At 37.6% G+C, this 21,139-nt stretch overlaps 1 protein-coding gene and 1 long non-coding RNA gene across 2 annotated transcripts; both read left to right on the forward strand.

Moving 5' to 3' along the window:
- The first annotated feature begins 2,300 nt into the window (after positions 1 to 2,300).
- Positions 2,301 to 7,301, forward strand: LOC129350879 (uncharacterized). Its single transcript, XR_008604454.1, has 3 exons — positions 2,301 to 2,357; positions 2,985 to 3,142; positions 6,676 to 7,301. It is a non-coding gene; the product is annotated as an uncharacterized LOC129350879 (long non-coding RNA).
- A 2,902-nt stretch (positions 7,302 to 10,203) lies between these two features.
- On the forward strand, positions 10,204 to 21,099 carry ttc22 (tetratricopeptide repeat domain 22). Its single transcript, XM_055018945.1, has 9 exons — positions 10,204 to 10,715; positions 15,112 to 15,402; positions 17,077 to 17,377; positions 17,817 to 17,872; positions 17,947 to 18,062; positions 18,266 to 18,384; positions 18,760 to 18,921; positions 19,175 to 19,327; positions 19,416 to 21,099. The coding sequence occupies exons 1-9, from the start codon at positions 10,627 to 10,629 to the stop codon at positions 19,950 to 19,952; spliced, it is 1,824 nt and encodes a 607-aa protein (XP_054874920.1). The 5' UTR covers positions 10,204 to 10,626; the 3' UTR covers positions 19,953 to 21,099.
- Positions 21,100 to 21,139: the final 40 nt, after the last annotated feature.

Here is a 21,139-nt window from a genome sequence, read left to right on the forward strand (position 1 = left end):
AGGTAAAACATATTTTAAATGCTTGTTTTCCTTGGGTTTTAAGTCCTTGAAATGCAATTATTTTGCTAATTTCACATAATAACTAACACTGTATGGACTTAATCCCAATGTTTAAACTTGGCAGGTCAAATGTGAGTCACTTTTGAGCCATGCTGTGCATCAAAGGGTTAAGTAAAAGTAAAATGAGAGGATTATTTTCACAAAAATAAGTTGCTGTGATGAGAGTGGTCTCTTCCAGAATTACCATGCCCTCATTCACAGATCCACGGGGCACAAGGGGTGACTGAATGGTTCGATAAGTATGAAAATTATGTCAAACACATGCTAAGGCCTTTGTAATTGCTGCATCTTTTTGGACAACGGTAGCATCAAAACATTAAACGGGCAAATATGTTTGGAAAAATGGTATTGGTATGGGGGGCCAGGCAGGAGGCAGTAGCACTCCAGTGGCACTACGGCTCAGACTCTTTCGCCAGCACAAGATGGCATCATTTTTATTCAAACTTTTTTGACTAACTTCAAGGGAGCAGTTTTGTGTTTGTGAGACATTAGATAGCTTTACCTCCATGAGAGAAGTTTAGAGGAGAAATTGCACTGTTACCAAACTGCAAAGAAGTTGCAAACACATGAAATCTGACAATAAACTGCATCTCTGCTCTTTGGGTTGGTGTCAGGGAAGGCCAAGTACCAGCGCGTGTTGTATTAATCCATCCCACACTGTAGTGTAATTGAAGAGCATCAAGGGGGGATTGTTGGGTGTCTCTCAATAATATTGTAAAAGATAAAATTGAATTGAATTAATCAGTGTAATGAAGTGTGACGGATGCCTGTTACGAAAGGCTGTCGGATTACTTCTGTTACACTTAGACACACACTGACACTGTGTGTCGCTAGGCGACAACTTTCTTCCTGCCGACACAGACACAGTCCAGACAGATTTTTCCTTAACAGGCCAGGACCTCCTCATGTGGAACTGTGGCTAAGAAAATATCTCAGGTTAAAGCTTGTGGTTATGAGACTGACGTGTTGGTGCTGTTTTGGGTCAGAGAAAATTAAATGTCCGTGGCAGTGGAAACTGACATGGTCCGCTAGAAAAGTCAATAGGTGTGGAGAGAGCATAATTTTACCCCCATTTTCTTTACAGCTTGGGAGCGGAAGCAAATCTACACCGACAAAGTCAACATGGCTGATAAAACCAATTTTGAAACAGAAATAAAAGAGGTCATAAAACATCATGAAAGATTTTTGATAGTCATCCTTTTTGCCCTGTGAAGAGTTACCGAAAATGTTCCATTGTTATTCTTCATGTCTGTAACACACAGAGGCAACACAGAGACACACTCAGTGCTATAATCTGCAGTCAGGAAAGGCCTCTGGAGAGCTGAAAAGATGCTTTTCACAGTGAACACTCATTCAAAGTGCCAGGGAGAAGCTGACTAAGAATGGAAATACAGTTGTAGTCAACAGGAATGAAGTGGCTTAGAAAGGCAGGGGATTTTAAAATATAAGCATTAACGGAACTTACAAGTCTGTTCCACGGAAACAAAAAGGGAGTCTCTGAGAGGGGGGAATGGAAATGTATATTAAATACAATAACAATGGCTTAATAGCTGGATTCCAAAGTGGAAATGGATTAAGGCCGTCTAATTCGTTATGATATGACATGAAGACAACGCTTGGATACCAGACTAAGGCTGATTTTTTTTATTTAGGGGAGGAGATCATGAGCTCAGCTTGAATGGGGGGGGGATAGGAAGGTATAAACTTTCTATTAATGAGGCTTTCCTATGATCCTATGATCCTTTGTATTCAGTGTCAAATCTCATGAGGGGCGCCAAATTTCCCAGCGACAATCCTGTAAGCACTGTTCCCTCTAAGCTGCACGCGTGCGCAATTGCGCACTGCTGACACGGTCTCCGCGCACAGAAAATCTGCACTGCGCACAAAAAAAATCCAACCTGAATTGTAAATAAAATAAACACGTAACAATTCATTCTGTTCTATTTTTCAATGTGAGTCAGTGAGTGACCGGTGACTGGCTGCTGCAGCCAATGATGCGATTCACATACGTATTTACCATAGACTGTATATAATGGTATTTACGCAGCTAATCAACGTCAGGCGTCCTTATGTGCAGCCATCGTTGTTCTCATAGATATGAATGAGTAGATAGGACACGCCCCTTTGAGCTGCGTGCTACGGCGAGGCTAAGCTAGTGGGAGCAAAGTTTCAGTGCATTCTGTTGATGCCGACGGCGTGAAAACGGAAACAAGAAGTATGCCGCCTCACTGTGCAGCATACAGTTACACACTACGTCGTACGATTGAGACAAGGAAACTTGGAATGACTTTTCATAGGTAAGAATAGTTTGTGGCTCTTTTTTCATTATGAAATCTTGTTGAGACCTTCCAGTCTATGAGAGCTAACTAGTTAGCCACTAGCAAAACGCTAAGGTGAGCTAGCAGCTTGACAACCAAATACCAGACAATTAATAGTAGCTGTAGTATAGTTGTACAAGCAGTAGTAGTAATACTAAAAGTACAAGCAGCAGTAGTAGTATAAACAGCTGTTAGAGTCGTAGAAGTAGTATCAGCATTTGTAATAGTATTACAAGTTGTAGTAGCAGTGCCAGTATCAGCAGCAGTTAATGTACTAGCACTACTACTAGTAGTAGTCGCATTACTATTACTACCACCAATACTACCAATAGTAGTTATAAAGCCTAACTCATGTATATCCAGATTACCATTTATGTTCTTCCTCCAAACCCATTTTATGATTGGGATTACAGGCAGTTCTTTAGGACTGCTCTCAAATAATTGAAATGTTACTAAACAAGGTTATACTTATCAGATTAAATAGCTCTGGTCTCCAGTATATTGGCGAATTCGGTTATTTGTACTTAATTTATTAGCATGATTTCTTTTTAATATGTTGTGTACAGACTTAATTACTTCTCTGTCTACTTTTCTTACTCCATGTAGGTTTCCCAGAGACTATGGGTTGAGGAGGAATTGGAAGTTTGTCGGCTTAGACCTGTGTCATTCCATCAGTGTTAAACTTCCCGGCTCATCTTGGAAGAGTACGTGCCAGAAAGACCACGACCAAGCAGCCTTGAGATCTTAGACAGCGTCTCCCTCAGGTGGGTGTTGACGGTGTTCACGGTCAGGTCTATAGAGGGGGGAGGCCGCCACCCACCTCCCTGCCTACTCTCTACCCTGACTCCACCCATGTGGTCACTTTATTAACTACGATGCCAAAGGGACGACGAAATTACTGCTTTTCATCTGATCTGTAGCTCAGTGAGTTAAGGGTTTACCTGTAGAGGTGGAGGTTGCTGGTTCAAGACCAGACCCTTTTTAAATTTTATCAAAATCCAGACAAAGAAAAATGCCAGTGGTGGGTCTTGAACCTACTACCTTCCACTTGGTAGTTTTTCATCTTATCCCCTAAGCTACTCGCTCAGATACTAATTCTTCTTTTTTTTTGCGCATTTATCATCTATTTTTTTTTGCCTTTTTCGAGTTTTTTTTAACTTGAGTCTCAACTCGACCATTTTTCTCAGGAGGTTGGACTTCAGCCTTTGTGCTGGAGGGTTGAACCCTCAGTTCCAAGACTTTCAAAGCCTCCAGACCTCCCGAGTCCTCAGGACCTGAGCTTTCACACAGTCTGAGGGCTGAAATTTTCTAAGTCCCACAGTAGTTCTCTGTTAGATTGAACTTCCAGACAGTCCAAGGACTGATATCTTCTAAGTTTCTCAGTACTTCTCTGTTAGTTTGAACCTTCACACAGTCTGAGGACTGAAAACCTAAAAGTTCTTCAGTAGTTCTCTGTTAGTTTGAACCTTCAGACAGTCTGAGGACTGAAATTTTTAAAGTTTCTCAGTACTTCTCTGTTAGTTTGAACTTTCTGGTTAACAGAAGCCTTAAAACTTGTGACCATGAGTCTTGATTTCACATTTAGACCATCCATCTGAGTTCTTCTCAGACCTTCACCTGTGGGTTTTTGAGAAATCCTCAACAAACTTTGATTCTCTTCACTGAACAGTAAAGTTTATGGAGATCAGAAGGTAGCATTAGTTTGATAAATGCCTTCAACTACTAGTAGACTTTATCTGGAAAACAGTTTTCTGAAATGAGTTGTTAGTAAATCTATCCACAATCAAACCAAGAACATAGAAAGAGGAAATGTTTGAAGAAACAACTTGATGTTTTCATTTCAGACTAGAAAACGCTTTAATACCTTTATCTGTTTTTGCTCTTTTTGATCGTTTTATTGTCTCTTCTGTTTAATTTGATCTTCTAAAGTCTAACTGGTGTCTTTTCAAATGTTTTGTCTTTAGATTGATTCTTCTTAAACGTTTAGTTTTGCTCTTTTCTCACCTTTTATTCTTTTCTAATGTCTGATTTGATTTCCAAATGTTTTGTCTTTTTAATGTTTAATTGTTTTTTCAAATGTTTTATCGGCTTGTTTGAGTTTCTTTTTCTTTCCCAATATTTAATGTTTCGATTAAATCTTTAAGGTTTTTCTTTTTAAATGTTTTACCACCTTTTAATGTTTAATTTTCTTTTTAAATGCTTCATTGTATTTTCTGTGTAATTCCTATTTGAAGTTTTATTGTCTTTAAGATGTAATTTTCTAATTAAACATTTAATTTTTTAATTAAATGTTTTGTCTTTTTTGGCCTTTTTCAGCTTTTTATTGGATAGGCGTAGTGAGAGACAGACAGGAAAGGGGGGAAAAGAGTCGGGGGAAGACTTGCAGCAAAGGGCCACTAGCGGGAATCGAACCCGGGACGCTGCATTAGGGACCAGCCCCTGTACATGGGTCACCCGCTTAACCCGTTGAGCTATATGGGTGCCCATGTTTTGTCTTTTTAAAGGTTTAATAATCTGATTTAATGTTTTGCATTTTTTAAAATGTTTAACATTCTTCTTGTTTAATTGTATTTTTTAAATGTTTAATTGTGGAAAATACTTTATCTGTAATTTCTAATATTTGTATTTTAATAATTTTGTTTCATTTCATAATGACATGTATTGTATCGTGTCGAATGATCTCATTCAATATTTTGTCTGTTTAATATAATTTAATGTAATTTAATGTTTAACTCTATTAAACAGACAAAAATATTGAATGAGATCATTCGACACGATACAATACATGTCATTATGAAATGAAACAAAATTATTAAAATACAAATATTAGAAATTACAGATAAAGTATTTTCCACAATTAAACATTTAAAAAATACAATTAAACAAGAAGAATGTTAAACATTTTAAAAAATGCAAAACATTTAATCAGATTATTAAACCTTTAAAAAGACAAAACATTTAATTAAAAAATTAAATGTTTAATTAGAAAATTACATCTTAAAGACAATAAAACTTCAAATAGGAATTAAACAGAAAATAAAATGAAGCATTTAAAAAGAAAACTAAACATTAAAAGGTGGTATATGTATATATAATTTAATTGTATTTAATGTTTAACTCTATTAAACAGACAAAATATTGAATTAGATAATTCGACACGATACAATACATGTCATTATGAAATGAAACAAAATTATTAAAATACAAATATTAGAAATTACAGATAAAGTATTTTCCACAATTAAACATTTAAAAAATACAATTAAACAAGAAGAATGTTAAACATTTTAAAAAATGCAAAACATTTAATCAGATTATTAAACCTTTAAAAAGACAAAACATTTAATTAAAAAATTAAATGTTTAATTAGAAAATTACATCTTAAAGACAATAAAACTTCAAATAGGAATTAAACAGAAAATAAAATGAAGCATTTAAAAAGAAAACTAAACATTAAAAGGTGGTATATGTATATATAATTTAATTGTATTTAATGTTTAACTCTATTAAACAGACAAAATATTGAATTAGATAATTCGACAAGATACAATATATGTCATTATGAAATTAAACAACATTTTTAAAATACAAATATTAAAAATTACAGATAAAGTATTTTCCATAATTAAACATTTAAAAAATAAAATTAAACAAGAATAATATTAAACATTTTAAAAAATGCAAAACATTTGATTAGATTATTAAACCCTTAAAAACACAAAACATTTAATTAAAAAATTAAATGTTTAATTAGAAAATTACATCCTAAATTTCTTAAATCTTTTTAATAATGAAACTTTTAAAAAGTTATTGTAGTAATTTTTTTTCCTTTGATTTAATTGCTTTTTGTCATGTAGTTTATTTCTTTAATCTTCTTTTTCTGTCAAGATTTTTACCCCAACCTTAAAAATGAAATAAACCCTTAAATCACAATGAAAATACTTCTGTTGTCACAATCATGAGTTAGTCAGTTATTCAGTTTATCAATCCAACTTTATTTGTTTAGCACCTTTTACACAGATGACAAAACTAAACAAGCAAAGAGAAAAAACTATGCTAAAACTAGGATTAAAACTCAAAATTATTAAAAAAAAAAAAAAAAAAAGATTTAACATGGTAATAAAATATGTTGTGTCCAGGGGATGGAGGGAGTTTATTGAAGTCTTCTTGGGCTCACATGGCAAATCATTTAAAATATAAACTTGATATTCAGTCTAAGGAAACTGCAGAGCGACAGAAGAACCAACAATATCTCCTGTTTTCTCCTTTAATGAGTCGACTCTTCTTGTGCTTTCAGACCAAAGAACTACAGACTCTTCACAACCTGCTCAAACTCTTGGTACAGGACCTCACCACACGGGTCAAGAAGGTTTCCATCTCATTTCTACTCTGAAGCTCACCTTCTCCTGCTCAAACTGCTGACAAATGTCTCTGCTGCTTTAAAGTCTGGTCTCCAGAACTTCCTAAAAACTCTCAAAGTCTCTTCTGCTGCAGGTTGCTTTGTAGAACTGTTGCAGAAAACCTCACTAAACCACATGGAGGGGCCTCAAGATAGTCGTCCAAATGAAACCATACAAAAACCAAACTAGCACAACCCAAATGCTAAAGTCTCCTGCAGCCTACCAGAGAACCTCTGAGAACAGAGAATCAGGACAGGAACTCTCACCTTTTGGACAACCAACATTGGTTCTCGAACAAGAATACAGAATGTGTCTGACCAAAAACCTCTAAAGACTCACTACAGCCAAGATAAAGACACAACTCAGCTGTACCAAATCCACTAATCACTGTGGCTAAAGAACCTCATTTACCAAGACAACTATCCAGTACAAAGCCCTAAAACACACCAAGAAACACATTAAAGTCTATTTTACTGCTGGAAGCTGCAAGCCAACACCTAAAGAACAAACTAAAGCAATGGAGCTAAACCCGGTTCTGTGGTGAAGAGAAGCAGAGGAAATGTTTGGCTGCAGCTAAATAAAGCAGGAAGACACTGAGCTGCTCAGGTGTTCCTGATAACACCAAGCTGCTCAGGTGTTCCTGATAACACCTGAGCAGCCACCTGGACAGCCAATAGGAACACAGCTTACTGGAAGTCCAGAGGGCTGGGTTAGTGAAGGAAATGTAGTTTAAAGTTGAAGCAGAAAGTTAACAAAGAAAGCTGAAAACCACCTTCTGATACCTGAAATCTCTGAGTTTTCACACAAAGAACACCTGAACATGTCAAACTGGCTTCATAGTAGAACCATCATTGTAAAAACGTTATAGTATGGTGTGTTGCTCAAAAAACATTAGGACCCGGCTGTCAGGGGACAAATATGTAAGAAACATGAGAACAGAGAGAACCCAACCAGTAGGTCACAGTTTATCATCCCCCAGTCATCTCCTGAAGTCCATATGGTGAGAGACATCAGTATCTGGTTGTTAATTTACCAGAGGATGCTTATAATCATGCTGATGTGGTCTGTACTCTACAGTATTTTAGTGACTCAATAAATGCCTGTTGTTTTTTTAAAAATGCTTTTTAGTTTTTAATAAACATTTAACAGCCTATATGTGATCAATAAATGGCCTTTTTCTTAAGAAAAATTCACTCAGAACTCTGATATGTTAACAGTACTAAATAAATCAATAAATACATGCATACACACAAAAATAGGTTAATACATTAACTGTGTTATGATAAGACATATTTTTAAAAAAAGTTGTTTATGTATTTGCAGAATCCAGTATTGCCCACTGGTTGGTCATTACATTTTGTTAGTTTGATTTCACTGTTTAAAATGATGCCACCTCTTTTCAGACAGAACCTGTGATAATAAAACAATACAAAATTTTTAGTTCTGTGTTAATAAAGCACTTAAAGCTTTAAGTATGGCTAAATGTTTTTTTCAAAATTAAATATATCACTCCTTAGGTGGTAGTTGCCCCAAGTTCAGTAAAGTTGGAAAGATATTCACAGATTCAGACTTCCAGCATCAATAACTCATTAGATATAGGTTGTCAAAACATAAACGGTGCCTCTTTCCCATTGTTGCAAGGCAGACAATGTGCTACAAGCCCAGTTTTATCAAAAGTAGCTGTCTTTCAAGCTACAGGAATAACACTGGTGTCTATGGAGTGAACAGGGTCCGTCTGCAATTTGCAAAACCGCTGCAACAGTAAAGAGAGACAAATATTCAATAACTTCACTCTTATACATTGTAGTGTCACTAAAATCACTGCAGCCTTCAACTGGCTCCTGTTGACAAAGTGTTTTAACAGAAATGTAAATGCTGTAATTTGATTCTTTTAATGAACCATGTAACTTGAATGGATGTGATGCTGGTGTGACCACAGTGGACACGTCTGATGTTGCTCACAGTGGTCCAAGGGACGCTCAGGGAGTTTGTGTGTTTGCTCAGACTCAGGAAAAATTAGAGGGAACATTGCATGTCAGTGCAACCATCATGTCTCAGCAGAGATGGAAGTTAGAGAACTTTGATGCTTGGTTGCTGCACAGTCTCTGGCCTCTGGTTAACCTGTGTTTGAGCTCTAGACAAGGAGGAACGAAACATGTTCTGACACAACAATACACACACTTCAGTTGAGTGACTTTCAGTTGTCCTCCTTGTTTGTCTCTATGCTTTGTATATGTTCAGCTGCTTTTCAAATGGAGCAGATAGACTCGTTTAAAATGTTAACGGTTCACCCAACTTAATCTGAATATAATGTCTTGTACTTAAACCTTGCTTTTAAAAAGTATTTCTAACCCAAGTGGAATTTGAGCAGGAGGTTTTAACAGTTGGAAAACAAAACACAGGATTGCACGGGGCCACAGCATTGCCAACAGGTTCGGTTCCCCTTGTACCACCAAAATGGCACCAATCCACTGACCCATAGACCTCAGAGGGTGTCATGTGTTGTCTGGAGGGAGGACACTGACAGTAGATTCTTACTGTACATTGTGTTGTGGGGTATTCATAGACCGGGCTTGGTCGAGCACATCCCATGCATGAATGACTGGAAAGAGATTCTGGGAATTTGGAGTCTGAGTCAGTGCTTTGGAGTCTTTGTCATGTTCCCCAAGTTGTTCTGAAGCATTTTCCTGTTCTGGACAGTCACTGGTGTTGGGCATTGCCATGGGGATAGAGGGTGCGTAGTCCATAACAGAGTAATATCGATACAAATGCCAGGACTCAAGGTTTCTTAGCAGAATATAGCATCACAACAAGATGAGCAATGTTATTTACCTCATCTGTCTGATTTAAATATTGGCTGATCAGTGTAGTTCTGGATGTTCCCTCAAAACCTGGATGTTGTGTATATCATGAATGGAGGCCCAGATGAATATTAAGTAAGAATTAAAAAAAAAAAAAAGACAAAACCACCGACAAAAAAGCAGGTATACGAGCTCATTCGACCATATTGCATTTTCTTAAGAAGTTGTTTATTCTATGTGAGGAAGTCCAGAGTAAAAATGAAGCTGACTTGACGTGTGCATAACAGAGACAAATCAATAAACAAAACGGCTGCCCTGACCATTTTGCAAGCACATTTTAGACCTGCGCCACTCAACCCGCGGCCCCCGGGCCGCATGCGGCCCGCACGCTGTAGTGGTGCGGCCCACGGCTTACTGTAAGCAGTAAATATATTTTTTTGTACTTTTAATGAGGACAAGAAGTTTCTGATATGCTGACACCAGAGGGCAATATGTTTGACCTACTGACAACAGGCAGGTTAGTGTTGCAATTGTGGGACTGTACCAGTTGGTGGCGGTAATGCAGCAAAAGGTTGTTTGCTAACCGCCAAAAAAAAGACTCAAAAGAAGACCAATCGAAGTGGCGTTCATGGATGCTGCCGGTGAAGTTAAACGCAAGTTATGTGATGAACACAGAACATTTCAACAGTCATGGGAGGAAGAATTTGCTTTTGTGGAGGTAAATAACAAGCCAGTGTGCCTTCTTTGCCAGAAACAGTCCATTCCACAGTTCTGCACCTTAGTTGAAGAATATGGCACACAATATGAAGACCTGACGCTGCACGCCGCAGGGCGATGGCTGAGCAGAGGCATTGTACTGGAGAAGTTTGTGGATTTACTGCTGGTGATTCGAGCCTTCACTGCGCAGAGAAAGCATACCGATCTGTATCATGTCAACGATGAGAAGTTTGCACTGGAAGCGGTTTTTCTGGTTGACACAACCAAGCACCTGAACTCCCTAAATTTGAAGCTCCAGGGGAAACAACAAATTGCTGCCTGCCTTGGTGAATGATGTTTCTGCTTTCATGGAGAAGCTCTCTCTTTATCAAGACCATGGTGACAATGACTTCACACACTTCCCAAACCTACGTTCACAGGTCAGTCAGTTGAACCTGCTATCTGTGTTCAGTATTTGGGTGAACTTGCCAGTGGCAACATCTACACTGCCACTATTTTGTTACTGAGACACTTCAGAAAGTATTTTTTCTTATTTTAAATCCTGCGTGAATTTGACTTTGCTTCTCCATGCTAAGAAATGTGATACAATGTCCTGATTTCAACTGAGTGTAATTGTTTTAGCTTTGACCTCTTCTGTCAGAGCTGCCTGTTGATGCACAATTTCTGTGAATAATGCACACCTATGTTTTTTTAATTTCATTTGGTAATACCTCATTGCTCAAAAAAGTAGGTCACCTAAAGAGCTATGTTTTACAGTGGTTGGTTTTTGGCCACAGATGAACTTTTTTGTGATGTGCAAGATTTAATTTTTACTTTATTTTTTGGAGTAGTAGGCCAATTAATTTTTATAAGCAATCTCTTAATTTATTTACTTTTTTTGGAATAAAGCCTACTTAGTTTTTTGATGTAATTTAGTTAATTTCTCAAAAAAGCATTGCTTGAAAAATATTTTAAAAACTTTGAAACAGTGCTTTTGTTTGTTACAAAAAAAAGTGCTAATATACAGTAAGTATGTATTTTGTTCATATTTTGTGAATAAAGCACCATTTTGTAATTTGATATATATGACATTTTTTTTATGTCATGACATTTGGCCTTTTTGCTTTTACTGGAAATGCAGAAAACAGCCACAAATAGATCTATAAGGCCAAGTATAATATATTTTCAACAAAATCTTATTTAACTTTTACAAAAGCCTAATGAAATTGTCTTTCTATTGTAGTACATTTAAAATATTTTGTTATTGAATATTACCTTGATTATTTAAATGTCTTTTACATAATTCAGTCATATTAAATTAGTACTATTAGGTTGCGGCCCACACAAACAGAGATATTTTTCTATGTGGCCCATGAGCAATGGTAAGTTGAGTAGCCCTGTTTTAGACGGTCCCCAACTTGACCTTGTCAGCTCCCATCTTCTTTAAGTTATGCATTGCAAATTCAATGTAGGTGAATGAATATTAGTACAAAAATGTGGATGCTGCTTGTAAGATGCAGTGTCCATTCTGTATATATTTATTTATTTATTTATTTTACAAGTAATCAGTAAAACGTAAGTCAGACACCAAAACAACTAAGTAGGTTAACAAGGGGTTAGTTCAAAAGCAAAAGGACCTTTACCAGCATGTGGTACACATATCCTAATCCTTCTTTAGAAGGGTTAGTAAACGGTGAAGGCCACAGGGATTATTAGGGGTCAACCTCTCTCTAGTAATGCCTTTGTTTTGTCTCTTAGCTGCTGGAATGTAAACATGTCTTTTGAACTGGATCATTTCTGAACAAAACACTAAAATTCTGTCTTTGGCTTTGAGGGTGCAGAGTCATACAAACACGCATCTGTAATCATTATGTTACCATGCAATCAGCCTGGTATCCACGATGACCACCATGGCAACGGTTGTTGAGAGCAGAACATTTTCAGATTTCTGCACACCCACATGGTATAAATGGAAAAGGGCTGCCCACTGTGGCAGATCTACAGTACTGAATTCACATTATGCAACACATTCTGATAGCAACTCTATCCATCAAGGCAGTTCTGAGGCAGCAGCTCTGTTCAAAGTGTGAGGTTTGCATGTTTGTTTCTGCATTTGCATAGTTTTGCCCAAGGTGATGCAGTTTCTAGTCCCACCAACACCTACATGTTCAGCGTTAGGAATACTGCTGCCATAGACCTGTGTGTCTGTGCTAATTCCTTGTCAGAAGGGCTGTGTCCTGAGTACAAGGCTGAAGTACAATTCAATTCAGACAAAACAGTTTAAATGCAACGTGACTCACTCGCAAGTGACTCATCACTCCTGTTACCACATAAACGCACACATCTTTTAGCTGCTAGTAGCCGTCAGTGAGTGTCTCATCATGACTAGGCCAGAACATATGTGTTCATTTTACCAGGGGAAAGCATGAGATCACTTTGATTATTTTCAGTCTAACACTGACCACTTTGAAGAGTGGCAAAAAGCCACTATGACACCAAACATCCCCATTTTCTAGACAACTTAAAGAACCACAGGACACCCGTTAAGGCTGTCATATAAAAAAATATGGTGAAAAACATAAATTTATTACTATAATAAGTATATATACTGTAAACTAATGAACACTTCCATGAGGTCTGGTGACCCACAACAGATGTGTCCAAGTTTAAAAACATCTTTTATCAATTTAAAAGACATAGAAAGTGTCCAATATTTGTGCTGCCAATCAAATTTATTTGACTTTACTGCTGCTTTTTGCATTGTTGTTTAGAAGCCAAACCGCATTTCATTGTCTTAATGCTTGTGCAATGACAATAAAGTTGAGTCCAATCTAATTTAATCTAATCTAATATATTAATTTCTTTCACCTATAAACAAATCCTCCGGTCTTTTCTGCATCACGTCAATCGAGAGCTGTGGTCTTCAAAGTGCACTAAAAAATCTATAGGTCTCTAGCACATAGATTGATATGTCATATACATCTCATATGTGTTCTGTCACTTTTCAACAATCTACATCCTAGGATGTCGGTAGTCCAGCCATCATCCCACCATAGTTTCTATTGGACTGCTAATGATAATAATAATTAATTGTTCTTGTTATGTCTAAACTGCTCTCACTATCAGCCTACTGTTGGGCTCCATGTATCTGTTATTGTTGCAGTTTTCACTTTTACACCTCAGCAGTCAGTGGAGCACCGATTTTTCCTTGAATTGCCTCTCCTGAGGAGCCTGAAGTGCTCAGGCTTTGTACAGTTTTTCCTGTTTTCTTAGAGAGCTTGCACTTGTCTGGTAACCCATTGAGACCAATGAGACACTGAGTATGACAGTGGGCATTCAGCATCGAACACATAGATGCTGTAGCTGCTCTGCAAGTCTAGTTTATCATAACACAAGTTTACCCTCTGGTGGAAGAGTTTGGATTTGTATGCACAAGCAATCTACAAACCCCAATTCCAAAGAAGTTGGGACATTGTGTAAAATGTAAATAAAAACAGAATACGATGATTTGCAAATCTTTTTCAACCTATATACAATTACAAAGACAAGATATATGATGTCCAAACTGATAAATGTTTTTGTTTATCAGTTTTTTTTTTTTTGTTTTTTTTTTTTCAAATATTCACTCATTTTTAATGTGAGGCTTGCAACATGTTCCAAACACAGCTTTTAACAACACTTAATAAGCATTTGGGAACTGAGGACATTAATTGTTGAATCTTTGTAGATGTAATTCTTTCCAGTTCTTGTTTGACGTATGACTTCAGTCTCTCAACAATTCGGCGTCTCCGTTGTCATATTTTGCGCCACACATTTTCAATGCGAGAAAGGTCTGGATTGCAGGAAGACCAGTCTAGTACCCGCATGTTTTTACTATGAAGCTGCGCTGTTGTAACACGTGCAGCATGTGGTTTAATAAACAGGACGTCCCTGAAAATATGTTGCTCCAAAACCTGTATATAGACTGACTCCATGCACATCATTGTATTCTGGGTTTTTAAAAACATTTCTTTTTTACGTATAACACAACGTCCAAACTTCACTGGAATTGGGGTTTGCAGAGAGCAAAATGTGCATATCATGTTTATCTGATTGTTTAAGACAGCATGTTCAAAGAGAGGATTCACAGAGAATGTTTGCTTTTGTTCACCTGTTGAAAGTTTTTGCATATTTCCTCCAGGTGATTACATGCCTGTCAGCAGCTCATCATAAAACTCCTTACTGATAATTTGCTTTTTTTATTCTGCCTAAAGTATATTAAATTAATTAAAGATATGCTTGCAAGCACATACACTACATGACGGAGGGAGAATGTTTTACTGAGTGTTTCTTCATTTACACTGAGCTTGATGAGTCACAATCTTCTATGGGCCACTAACACAGGCACAGAGGGGCCAAAACAGCTAACACTGTCTCCAGAAACAAGGCGTCAAGAACATTTTTGCAAAAACCAAGACATTAAATTAAATCATCCTGTCAGTAATGACTTTAAGGAATGTCAAATGGTATTTCTGTTACTGAGCCACAGCCTAAAAAAAATCAAGACAAAACACACATGAAGAAATATAATTTTCTGAAAAAATTTTTTAAAAAGGACATACATATGATTTTTGTGTAGCTTACTGAGAATGTCATAAATGACAATCCAAAATAGGGAAAAGGTGCATCATACATGTTATTCCACTCCCTAGTTACTCACAAGCTCAACCTGTTCAACCTGCCTGCACCCGGAGAGAAACTGTGGTTTGTGTAACAGTAAACTGAGGAGGAAGAGCTGTTTTCTTTCGATCTTCAGATAAAATATACACCGGCAGGATTTTGTTGTATGTTTTAAAGGTTTCTTGAGGAAAAAGAAAAGGAGGCCATGGAAGCAGAACACACGGAGGACATTGAGTCTCTCATGGAGGACATGGACTACATCCCAGGTCACTTCCACCTGGAGCTGAATCTTAACTGTGATCCTGTTGGACCTGTGAAGCTTCGACATCGGGACACTTACCTGAAACAGGAGAGTCTGCGAACTGAGCTAGAGGCTGAAGTTGGATATCTTCAGTACGCTGTCAGAAATCTTCTGGGCCTGCTGGCTTTTCACCTTGAACAGTTGGAGACAGCTGAGGAAATATTCAGGTAATAATACACTATCGTCTTATTTGTGGTAGAATATTCAGAATAATCACTACGGCAGTTGAATTACAGAGCTGACTTTGATACACTGTCAATGCCTGATTTCTTTAAAGATCTGAGCATTCATGTATTTTCCTGCATGCTTGTGTAGAACAGAAATACTTCAGACTGTCATTTGCATACACTTTAGCGTTAAGCTCAACCACACTGAATGCCTAAACTTTTTTATTTTTAGCTGAGCTTATATAATAAACAACTATTATACAGCTTTGCTTCTTATACCTCTAACTTTCAAATAGCACATGGTAATACCGAACAGACTCATATACACAGTGTTATTTTGTGTCATTTAATTAAAATATGCATATGATTTTGTTCTTTTTTTCCTGCTACTGTTTTACGTAACAACATTAAGTTTTATTCTACAGCCAATTTCCTGGTAGCTGAGGAAATATTGATCTAACACACCAGTTAATCACACAGCAGCTCTGTGAAGCTGTACTCAGAGTGGTGCTTAGAGCTAAATGCTGACGTGCTTATAATAGCAAGGCTAATATGCTAATGCCTTAACATGTATAATACTGGCCATGCTTAGTTAGCTAAGTTAGCATGCTAACACTTGCTATAAAGACTGCTAACCTATACTGACCTATACAGTTATTGCTAATAAAATTGCTAAATAAAACAAAATGCTAAGGGTGAACAAACTATAATTTAGCCATAAACAAAAATGTGTGTACAAATTTCCATGGTAACCCAACCACTTGTCAGGACATTTCACTAAAATCTCAAAATGTCAATTTATCTTGGACGAAAAGTCAGTTCATGCTCTGGCTGCCATAAATAACTAAAATCTCCCATAGTTGAGATATTTAGTCTAGACCAAAGTGGACAAACATAAATTCATGTTTATACTACACTGTAAAATATTATTAATCCTTTTTTGTCAAATCAACTCATCCTTTCTACTTAAAAAAAAAAAAAACATGGGTTTTGCTTATTTCTAGTAAATTGAACTTAAAAATAGAATTAAAGAAGAGTAAAGAAATAAAACTTTTTGTAGATTAAGAGAACAGATATGTTGAAAACTTTCGGTGCGTTTTTAATACATGCTAAATCTACTACGATTGTTATTTTTTGGAATTCTAAACAGTTGTAAGTGTGACAGAATTAGCACTGAATTTAGGCCCTGTCTATCCATAGACTTACCATGTATCTCACTATAACCAGGAACAGGCTCCCAGATTGTCTTTCTATGAACTTAGGGCTAAAGTGGCTTCAATAAAGGGGACTGCAAACTCAATGAAATGTTCAGTGAAGAAAAAACTGTTAAAACTTGAATGTAAAAAAAATGTAAAAACAAAGCCAGTCTGTCTGCAACTACTGTGTACGTGACTATCTGATTCAACTTAATATATGAAGTTTAATAAAATTGCTTTCTTGTGTTAACTCAGCTAGTTTAAACATCCAAAGTTACAAGGCAGCAAGAGAACTTATGCTTCCAATTTGAATGAACTTAACATAATTTACAGTGTAGTATAGCTAAAATGTCTTTACCTATAGTTTGGTCAAGAAAAGAATCAAACTGATCAAAACAATGTTAAATTGCATTAAATGTTCAAGACCCCAATGAAGGTTCTTTTTTAAAAATCTCCACACTGTCTTTTGGCCTTTCAGGAGTATTTGTAAAGAGGATCCTGGGAACCTCAACGCCTGGGCCAACCTGGGCTACGTGTACGACAAGCTGGGGAGAGAGCTGGATGCAGGAGAGTGTGTGGATAAAGTGTCTCACCTCATGGGTTTAGATGCTGGAGAGGCCTGTCAGGAGGAAAGCAGACTGTTGGCTGCTCGCTGCCTGGCTGAACAGGCCTACGTTTATCCGTACGATGTGGAGCTGGACAGCGAGGATGACCTGAGAGAGAGACTAATGGCAGCACTGACGCTTTACAACAGAGCCCTGGATTATGGAGGTCATCTGGTGAGATGGAGACATAAATACTCAGAATAAAGATACTTTGAATGTTGAACTGCTATGGATGAAAGTGGAGAATGTAAGGTGGAGCTGGTTAGATGTTAATAATACACATCAGTATGTGACTACATAATCCAGCCTCTTATTGGCTGCTAGTTTAACCATGGAGTGCTGGTAATTATTGGATATTTTTGGACTCATTGCTTTTGTATGAGTCATTTCATCTGCAATCTTTTGCTGTAGTTTGAAGATGTGGCCCGTGTATAATTAGCTTAGCTCCACAGAAAGTCAACTCATTTATTGTAGCACAAAATAAGAAATTGGCACAATGAGAGTTTTATCTTGTTTGTTTTTTTTTTTACATTTCAGACAAGTAAAAAAAAATTGTGCACATTTCTTTGAAATAACCATTAACCAGTGCCGTCGGCCCGCTGTTGTTTTTCAGATACCAACAGAGGAAAAACGAAGCTGGTATTTTAAAATGGCAACCAACTATATAAGGTACAGCACCAACCTCAGAAGATTTAGATATCATTACATAGCATGAAAATACTGAAGTTGTTTACTTTCTGCAGACTGGACAACATAGTAAAGACCAAAGAAGATTCTGAATACTCCAGACTCTCTCATTACAATAAGGGACTCAGACTTCTCAAAGAAACTCTGGAATCTGAGAAAATGCAGCACAAAGGTAAACACTGCATGTTTCTGTAGGGATAATATATCTGCTCTGCTGTACATTTGCAGACAAAATATGCAGTAAAACCCTTCTGGAAATATTTAATTGGAGTGCAAGTACTGGCAACAGCACAACAATGTTAAAACACTTTACTACAAGCACCAGTCCTGCATTCATATCTCATTAATTAGTCTCATTCTGACCTCTCCTGTCAGCTCTAGCCTGGTGTTATGTTGGCATCATGTTGGAGAGGAAGGATGAGTTTTCCTCTGTGCCCATGTCGATACATGACTGTGGCTTCTCAGCCTCGGATCCTTTGTTCTGCTATGGAACGGTAAATTCACTCACATATTTAAATTTCAGACAAGCCAGGAAAAAACACAAGTGAGGACTGTTTTGTATGGAGCTACTCTAGAAGTCACTAGCTCTGAACTAGATCTTTTTCCTCTTCATGTGTGTGAGTAGTATGTGTGTTATGTGATACCTGCTGGAAAAAAAGCTATGATTTGGGATGAAAGACAATAGGTGCAGATGTATAGCCTCAGCAGCTTTATGGTTTTAAGTTTACACATTGTAAAAGTTATGCATGTCTCATCTTAATGTGACTTCATTTAATGTTGAACGTACGTTAGTCCTACTTTAGAGGACAGTTTGTGACAAGGCAATCACTCTATATGTGCCACAATAACAGAACTGTCTGTATCTTCAGGCCATAAATTTGGCCAATAAGGATGCATTCGTCCTGAACCTTCTAGCCAAGGTCTTCTTTCTGTTGGGCAAACATGAGATGGCCACAGGGATCTGCAACATGGCCCTGAATGTGCTGCCAGACCCAGAGCTCAACTGGCAGGCTTACTGCACCCGCGCCAAGGTACTGCAGCTGAAACACTTTAAGTCAGCATGCCCCAGTCTACTGTCATGTCAGATCCTTTCAATGCTTGAACTGACATATTTGGATAGTTTGTTCTGTTGTGGTATCAACTGTTAATGGTTTCATTTATGTGCAGTATTTATCTGTAAATGTTAACAACGAGGTCCTGAACTGCAAACAGCTGCATGAAATACAAATATACTTACTTTTGATGAGATAAAATCTTTACAACATGGTGCTGTGTTCCTTTTAGATCAATATGATCCTATATGTCAGGGACCTGGACAAGGCAAAGCATGGGGAAGGTGGAATACCTGACCGACAGAAGCTAACTGAGGCTAGAAAAGACTTGGACAAGGTGCTCAGTGTGCGTCCATGTCTGCGGACTTATCTAGAAATGGCACAGGTAAAATACATAAACTGTGATACAAATGGTCCAAAATTGTGTTTGTTTTAACTTCAATAGGTTTATCAGATTCATGTCTTCCTCTCAGGTGTACTACTACATGGGTGTAGACGCACTCCAGGAGAGCCTGTTAGTAGATGAGAGTGCAGTGAACAGTGCTTTGGTGAGGATCTCTCATGCTCTACAGTTTGAGCATGCCGATAGTCTGCCAGACCTCCACGTGCTCAGAGGACGTTGCCTCCTAATGAAAGGTGAGCAGCAGAATGCTGCAGACTGCTTCAAACAGGTCGTGGAGTTGGAGAGACCAGGGAGCAGAGATGCCACAGCCCTGCGCTGCCTCCTACAGGCCCTCCTGGCTCTGTTCATGCAGGGAGGCCCTGATCCCAGCTCTGCCATCACCCAGCTGGAGCTGTGGGTGCACAAGGCAGAGGAGAGGTATCCTCAGGACGTAGTGAAGGCTGAGCTGAAGTACCTTTACAGGACACACACAGCGGAGGTCACGGAGTTATCCAGGGCTCTGATCAATACAGGACGCCTGGACCTAGTGAGGAGGTTGCTGCAAACAGTGGTGCCAAAACAGACGGCTAAGAAGAGACCAGTGACTAGATCTGTCTCATATACCTGAAGCAATAGATAGATAATAGATAGACAGAGTCACAACACGGCTCAAGGCTGGACACTGGAGGCAAGATTACATGTGAGCTGTAACTAAGCATAAGTTTATTTTACAGAACTAAATGAGAAATTATCCAAAGAAAAGGTAAACAAGGTGGAAGCCAGAGAAGAGAGAGCTGGACTGGCTGACTGTTGCCACCCTACATATGTGAGCTGAATGTCCACCACAGCTTGATACCCCCTACCACATCAGACAAATAGTGACTCATTAACTTCCTGACACCATTTCACAGATTTAAATGAACAGCTGTCATTAAATACTGTCTCTAACTAGGTATGCTTTCTAAACTGTGATGCTTCTGGACAACATGTAGAAATGAAAGAACTGTCAACTATCATTTGTTAGTAGAGCTGCTTTGGTTTATGGATCTATATACACTTCTGTTCAAAAGTTTGGGGTCATCCAGGCAATTTCATGTTTTCCATGAAAACTCAGACTTTTTTTTATTCATGTGCTAACATAATTGCACAAGGGTTTTCTAATCATCAATTACTCTTTCAACACCATTAGCTAGCACAATGTAGCATTAGAACACAGGAGTGATGGTTGTTGGAGATGTTCCTCTGTACCCCTATGTAGATATTCTATTAAAAATCAGCCCTTTCCAGCTAAAATAGTCATTTACCACATTAGCAATGTCTAGACTGTATTTCTGATTAATTTAATGTTATTGTCATTGAAGAAAATGTTTTTCTTTCAAAAATAAGAAAATTTCTAAACTTTCGAATGGTATTGTATATATGCTCCTGCATGTAGTTATATTTATTGGCTGTGGTGGGGATGCACCTTTGGCTCTCCTGCAGGGATCATTTAAACAACTGCCACTCAAAGTAGCTGTCAAATGAATAGTTGCACCGCTATTATACGGACTTTGAGAGATTCTGACATTAATGGTCCTGTTGCTGCTACAGTAGTAACCAAACACTACTGCTCTCTGAGTGGATGCTCTGCTATTGATCACCAGCAGATGAAGGAATATCCCAGTTAGGTGTTGCCTTGTTATGAAAGGTTCTGTTTTTGGTGCAAAAATGATTTTGCAATCTGTGTTTGTGCGTAGCACGTGAAGGGGTTAAAAATAAAAGTCAATTCAATTCAATTCAGTTTTGTCTATATAGTGCACATTCACAACATATGTC

The sequence above is a fragment of the Amphiprion ocellaris genome, chromosome 2 (assembly GCF_022539595.1).
Source record: "Amphiprion ocellaris isolate individual 3 ecotype Okinawa chromosome 2, ASM2253959v1, whole genome shotgun sequence".
NCBI lineage: Eukaryota > Metazoa > Chordata > Actinopteri > Pomacentridae > Amphiprion > Amphiprion ocellaris.

Excerpts from the sequence above, each read along its gene's own strand:
- ttc22 (XM_055018945.1), top strand. The coding sequence starts at position 10,627 with ATGATGTTTCTGCTTTCATGGAGAAGCTCTCTCTTTATCAAGACCATG. Across the intron at positions 15,403-17,076 it reads ACAGCTGAGGAAATATTCAG|GAGTATTTGTAAAGAGGATC; the intron begins GTAATAATACAC and ends TTGGCCTTTCAG. Across the intron at positions 18,922-19,174 it reads CTTACTGCACCCGCGCCAAG|ATCAATATGATCCTATATGT; the intron begins GTACTGCAGCTG and ends TGTTCCTTTTAG.